Source organism: Oryzias melastigma, linkage group LG12 (genome assembly GCF_002922805.2).
Source record: "Oryzias melastigma strain HK-1 linkage group LG12, ASM292280v2, whole genome shotgun sequence".
Classification (NCBI taxonomy): Eukaryota; Metazoa; Chordata; class Actinopteri; order Beloniformes; family Adrianichthyidae; genus Oryzias; species Oryzias melastigma.
In genome coordinates this window covers 25546499-25553759 of record NC_050523.1, presented here as the reverse complement: position 1 = coordinate 25553759, position 7261 = coordinate 25546499, and the positions used below count along the sequence as shown (strand labels likewise).

Sequence of the window (7261 nt, the reverse complement as noted above, 5' to 3'; positions counted from 1 at the left end):
TAAATAAAGTTTGATTTGATTTGATTTGAAGGCTGATGACACGTCTTGATGTGCGTCCAAACGTAAAAACTGATGGAAATTCTTCTCTTTAGTGACCCATTCCCTGTGGGAGCAGTGAGCTGCAGACACAGCTGCACGTGCGGAAAAGAAAAAAGTTCATCTTTGGTCTCTAGGGATGTCCCGATCTGATCATGTGATCCAAAATCAGGCCTGATCACGTGGTTGATGACTCGATTGGTAACGCTTGTTGTCCCACGATCAGTATCAAACACTTAATTTATTCTTATTATGATCAATGCTTTATATTTATTATTCCGGATTAATACTCATAGAAGTCTGCATGTCATGAACGGATCACCACATGTTATTGCCATTAGGCGCAGCAGCAGCTAAAGCCTGAGGCTAACAAAATCAGTTCAGTCAAGTTAGAGAGATGTTCACAGATTCAGACTTCCAGGATCAATAAAAACGCTTTAAAGTGACAGCAAGTGTCTCAACTGGGTCGTCTTAACGCAAACAGTGACGCATTTTATTGGAAAAAGATCAGAGTTTTGTTTCTTTTTAATGTTAAACCGACAGAGACGGCTACACGGCAGATGCTAACTACGCTAATCGCTAGCTCTGTGATTTAACTCCTTAGGACCCGAGCTGTTCGGTGGCATGCCTGTTTTTTTTTTATCACAGAGAAATAAAAGTTCAGAAAAAATAACTGCAATGGCAATAAAACAAAAGGTTAAAAACAATCCCATAATCTAAAAAAAACAAACAAACAAAAAAACGACTGTAATGATTTGAGCTAGCCATGAATACTCATTAAATTCATGCTAAAACAAAGTCGTCATTTGTTTTTAAGAATTTTAAATGAAGGTTTGCATCACATTTGATTAAAAATGCTCAATAGTTCTGAAGATATTAAAGCTAAAGTCGCTAAACTTTCTCTCATGACTAATTATCACCGAAATTTACATGATAACATATTTTTTAGGTAATAGTTACACTATTTTTACCTGTTGGTTACTTCACAAAAATGCTCTATTTAAATGTTGAATGTTAAAATAATGTTCATGACATAAAAATAAGGAACAACTTGAATCTGTGTTTTAGGACCAGTTTACTAACATTTTTTTGTAATTATAACATTAAATCTTGTAAATTTACGGGAAAAAAGTTGCCACTGTTAAATTACGAGAATAAAAATTTAGGACTTAAAGTCATAAAAATGTAAGACTTTTTTCTCATAAAATTACAACTTTTAATTATGTAATTTTTTTTATATAGTTGAAGAATGAAAGTCCTAAATTTAATAGATTTAACGTTGTAAATTTACGAGAAAAGAACTCGCAATATTACTTGTTTTGTTTTTTTTTTGTTTTTTTTTTTTTGGTGACCCTAATACTCTGTCGTAGTTTATTAAATGTGTTCATTTTTTAATTATGTTCCAAAAGTATCGGATTGGGACTCGGTATCTACAGTTCAAATAGTAACTTTTTTTTTAATTGATATATTTTTATGGAGAACAAAATCTTTCAGGATATTTAAAATATAATTTTATTTTGTATATAAAAGTACATAAAAGAGTCAAGAAATATTAATGATTTTTCTCTTAACATTTACTTTACTAAGCACAAGTGAGCAAGGGAACACTGTACCTTGTTTTACACTAACCCATATAGTTACTTTCATGATAACCAATTACTTTTATTTGAGAGTAATTTAGATCCTAACTATTGTCCCCAACATTGTTTATACTTGAGTCTTCTTTTTGTCTTTTAGGTTTCGTGCGAGCCCGTGGAGGAAGTGACATCCGTGACGTAAATCTTAACTCAGAAAACTGGGCGGTGGTTAAGGCTGCTCTGGTGATGGGCCTTTATCCAAACCTCATCCAAGTCAACACGAAGGGCTCTCTGCTTTCCAGCCTTGAAGAAAAAAAAGTTCACTTTCATCCCACATGTGTCCTAAGTCAGCAAGTCAATGAGGAGGTAGTAAGATTTTTAAATTAAAAATTATATATATATATGAAAAAATGTTTGTTGCAACAGTCAGTGAAAAATGTCACTGGGCGGGGGCATTCCATGGTTGCTCTAGAGTAGAAACCTGTTGAGTGAGTTTCTGTAGACTACAGAACCTTCTATCGTTTATAAGCTCATTTGATCAATTATTACGCCAAATGTTTCATTAAATTGTCCGAACCTCGTCAGTGTGGACAATTTAATGATACATTTGGCGTAATAACACTTTCAGCCAAAGAGGGACGTCTGGGATTTGGTTATATTTTGGATTCAAGACGTCTGACGATGAGCAGAAGACAGTAATACGTAAACTATGGAAGGAGGCTATTACCACACCGATGCTAACACAACAAACCTTCTATCACTCTGGGAAAGTCCACGAAAATGAACATATGAGATTACAAAAACTAAGAGATAATCCAAGCTGTGGAACAAGAACCTGAACACTCGGATTACTGAGATCTGCTCCCAAAATCTGAGTACGAAAATTCATGACGTTCAAATCGCTGATTCACGATCTTTATAAATATAGTAGAATGTAGTAAATTATCATGTAGGAAAATACTGATTGCTCAGAATAATGTTGGATTTTAATTTATGAACCAAAACAAAGCAGAATGAGCAGAGACTGTCACCAGAAGTAAACAAATCTTCAAAATAAAGTGCCGGTGAAGCTTCCTGTTTTCAAAGTAAAACTAGTGAGAGCTTTTTTTTGATATTTGAAAATATACTTTATTGTTTTATATTGTGATATATATCATTATTGTGATACAACATAATTCATATCGTGATATAAAATGTTTTCCATATCGCCCAGCACTAGATCCTGGGAGGATTATCTCTCGATGATTTGTTGTTGCCACACATGCTCATTCCCAAGTTGTCACGTATTGACTTATAATTAAATGTCCCTCCGCGTCAAAACTTGACGTTTTAGGTGTTCCCAACCTGTCAAATTTTGACTTGGTGGCTGTTCCAATTAAATCACGGCTCCCCAACCTCCGGGACTGCTACCGGGAAGCGGACCGTGCTGGTACCCCGACCCGGTACCGGAGGCGGTAGATAGATGGATGGGATGTATTGTAATATGAAAATAAAACATGGTTGGGTCTTTCAACCATAATCCCGAATACACTACCTGTGAGAAGGAAGAAGTGGCTTTATAAGAAGGTACTGGAGCAGTCTACAAACAATCTCCAAATCGGTAAAAGTATTTGAAAGTCCTTGTTTACCAGTGACAGCCCCTAAACATCACTAGGAACGACCAGCATGGAGGAATGGAACAAAATTCTTGTATCGACACATTGAAAACAATGTTGAGATGTGACTGTTTAAACACCAATGACCTTACCCTCCTCTTGTGACCCATCTACACTGACTCAGCAATGACCGCCTCTACCGCTGCCCGCAGTCCACCTTGAGCTGTATGTGGGTATTCTGTCGTCTTTCTGATATTGTTCTGGGTTGTATGGAAACCAGTTTCAATATTGGGTGAATTTCCTGCTTTTGGGATTAATAAAGTTTTCTATCCTATCTTATCTTAATGTCGTGGCTAATGTAGTAGCTTACAATTTTTATCAAAATGTAAGCATTTAACCATTTTAATCATTTCTTCCCATTCCTTTTCTGTTGTTTAGAATACATCAGCTGAAAATGAACTGGCCCTTCCAACAGACTGGTTGATCTATGATGAGATGAGCCGGGGTCACAGGGTGGCTCGTGTCCGTTGCTGCTCCTTAGTGACTTCAATCACAGTTGCCATTTTTGGAGGACATGCCAGACTGCCATGCTCCACGTTAGAAGACGATGCTGCACACCAAACAAATGGTAAGCAAACTGAAACCTTGACTGCAGTTTGTAGAGTTTTTCCATTCCACATAATCCTCAGGTTTGTTCATCTGCTTCAGGAGTTAACAAAACTCACCTTGAACTGCTCACCATTCCATGCATTCACAAAAAAATCTTGGGGTCTGACAGTGTAGTGTGACGAGGGCTGGGTTAATAGATCAATAATAATCAGTTCATCAATTTGAAGCAATTTAAGCTTAATAGATCAATAACTGATTCATAAAAATATAAATTAATTTAGCACATAAAGCATGATGCTAGTGTTTAATGGAATTTCCTATAGGGTGGCTAATGCTAACGCATTAATTTTCCAAACTCTTTAAGGAAATATATTTTAAAGTAACCATTTATGGTCTAAAACATGTTTTTTTCCTCATACTTTCTTCTTCTCCTTGAATAAGCTGTAATGCTATAGCGTGATCTCCACCTAGTGTCCAAACTGAAACGTCCTCCAGGAGAAGCAGAACAATGTTTCCAATGTTAATGATCTGAACATTTTAGTTAGAACTTCTCCTTTAGAGAATCCATGTAACACTGGATGATATTAACAATCTCATTATTTCACTGATACATTTACAGTATGTGAACTGTAACAGATTAATATAAATATAATCATATAGTAGATTATTAATATATTTCTAAACAAATGTGTATAAATGTGTAAACTCAAAATTGAATTGAAGAATAAAAAAAATAAATAGAATTAAATCTATTCTGGAAATTATCATCGATACCCAGCCCTAAGTGTGACCAGACAATGGTTCTCATTGGAGATCAACATCCAAAAAGTTCAGGAACAATATATTTCTTTGTTTGACAAAACCCAGTAATAGTAATTGAGTCCATGTTCCGTCACTTTTCAAAACTCCAGTTAAACTTCTGTTTCAATACATTCAAAGTTTCGCTGTCTGATATCATTTTGAGCCTCCTTAGTAGAAAAGGTGCTGAATCTGAATATGTTCATCTAACTGTATTCAAACTCATTTTGATGGTACTGGAAGAAAAAAAAATTTAATTAGGCATTTTAATCTGCGCATTAATCTGTAATATTTAAAAAACATTGTTTGAAAAGCAGGTCAGCAACCCTAACCCCTCTACAAGAGAGGTAGAGTGTTTGACCTCTGAAGATCGCAGGTTTGATTCCCATCTGACGTCCAAGCGTTGTATTACTGCTTCTGTTACTGTAAAGACCAAGAGAGTTCATAACCGTTAACTCTGTTTTATAGTATAGAACTCGTATTTACAAAAAAAAAAAAAAAAAATCGATGCATGTTCTTCAGCCAGCTTGTTTGCTCACTAAATATTTTTAAAATTGTGTTAAAGTAGAGTCATAACATCGGGACTGATTGCCTTCTCTTCCCAAAGCTTTTTGCAATTACCAATCAGCTTTGTTATTTGGATGAGTAGCAAAAAATGCACAGAAGTGTAGGGGAAAGCCCAACATGCTGCAGTACAAATATCTGTGATGGTAAGCTTTGTCTCTACTCTCTCTTGTTCTTACCAGAGTGGGACCCACTTTTTTTTCTTTCCCAAGACTTCTTTCTCATGACTTCCTTTCTGAGGTTGTGTCTTCTGTTCTTGTCCACTCAATAAATACGTAAAAAAAGAATAAATAAATAAATAAATTGAAATGATAAGCTGATTAATACGGAGCTCCAAAAGCACAAGTCAAACTCAAAGCCTACACCTGCCCCGCAGGATCATTTTATCTTACTACAGATCCCATCATGCAGTGCGTCAGCTGCCTTCCTGAATATAAGTGTTGCCAGAATTGGATGTATTTTATTCTAAATTTGCAGGTAAATTTTATTTAAATTTCTCTATTTATTGAGACAACCTTAAAACTTACAAATAAACTGTATTATTATTATTATTATTGCCATAATTAACATTGGAAGAATGAACTAATCTGCAGGTCAGTCACCTGTTTAAATGTGTTATTAACTAGGAGAAGTGCCTTCTTATGAGTGATCAAAGAGCTTGCCTCAGTGTGAACGCTGCACAGCTACATAAATGGACTATGACTTTCCTAAGATGTACTTATTTATCTTTTAGACAAAGAATGTCAGAACACTCACTCACATAGAGATGTTTTCATATTTTATGTATTTGCAAAATAGACATGTGTATAGAATTTTCTTTTTTACGTGTGTCTAAATTATTGGTTTATAAAGTGTCATTGTTTCAGTGAGTGGAAATGACAGTGACATAGAAGACCTGGTTGAGATGAAGATTGATGAGTGGCTTGTCTTCCTGATGGAAAAAGAGGTAAAAATACACAACTTATTACACGAACCTCTAGAAAGTGTATCTATTAACACCAATGTTTCTACCTTAATTGTTTACTTTTTGATTTGCATGATAATTTTGGATAAATGAGGGAGGTAAAACATCAGGCAGAGTGGAGTATAAATTCTTTGGTAATATCATCTCGGTCCAATATTCCAGCCTTATGACATGGAGTCTTATCCTGCATCAGAAGATGTGGAGTTGTAACCATGTTCAATTGGTACTAAAGGGTCCAAAGTAGAAAAAAAAATCCCCATTACACACCACCAGCTGCATGTTTTCACATTGTTGATGTCAAATTCTGACCCTACCTACCACTCACTGGATATTTTATCTTTTTCTGACCATTCTCTGTAAACCCTAGAAATGGTTGTAGGTGAAAGTCGTTCATTGATGTTGTTTCTTATTTTGGGTTAAGGTTTTGTGGACAGCTTTTTGTACGTCTATGATTGAGTTAAGTCTTTTTTGGCAGACTGCAGGATCAGTGTTTGAATTAAGAAAAAAGTGGCAACAATTATTTGGAAAGAGGATTTGCTGTCCTTCAAAGCCTTGGTCTCAGCAGGATGAGGATTTTCTTTGTACCCTAGTCTCTGTAAGTAATATCATATGTCTTGATCACATCCATACATTTTTTCATTTATTTTATAGTACACAATGCAACTTACTTTTAACAGGTTCTAGGAGTTGAGGAGCAGAAAGCAGGCTTGCAGCAACCCACAGGGATTGGCCAGCGGCCAAAGCCCATGTCATCAGAGGAAGTGCCGAAGATGTCTGTGATTACTCCTAAGAACAGTTCTGGAGGAACAATCAGCATCTCAAGGTATACACATCATTTTTAATATACTTTTGTTTTTTTGTTTTTTTTTATTCATTACATTTATGCACTATACATCTTTTATACTTAGATTATTCGTAAAACCGATTTAAAAACTCAGATTAACTATCTTATTCTACAAAAGTGTTACTGGACTCTTTTCAAACAATAGTTGGTAGTTGCACCACAGTACTCTTCATTTACTTTTCAAGATTAAACTGAATTTGAATTGCTTCAAATGATTTCACAAACAGACCCTCTGCAGAGACGTCCCATCCAAATAGACCAGCAGTCTTTAACC

The 7261-nt window shown here is 35.4% G+C and overlaps 1 protein-coding gene across 2 annotated transcripts in view; it reads left to right on the top strand.

The window, feature by feature from the left end:
- LOC112141227 (3'-5' RNA helicase YTHDC2) overlaps positions 1-7261 on the top strand; it is a 55248-nt gene that overhangs the window by 35722 nt on the left and 12265 nt on the right. For both annotated transcript variants that reach the window (XM_024264318.2, XM_024264316.2), the window contains exons 23-27: positions 1774-1979; positions 3647-3836; positions 6046-6125; positions 6619-6738; positions 6821-6966. In XM_024264318.2, the coding sequence (XP_024120086.1) occupies positions 1774-1979; positions 3647-3836; positions 6046-6125; positions 6619-6738; positions 6821-6966 (742 nt within the window). The remainder of the gene's footprint in view (positions 1-1773; positions 1980-3646; positions 3837-6045; positions 6126-6618; positions 6739-6820; positions 6967-7261) is intronic.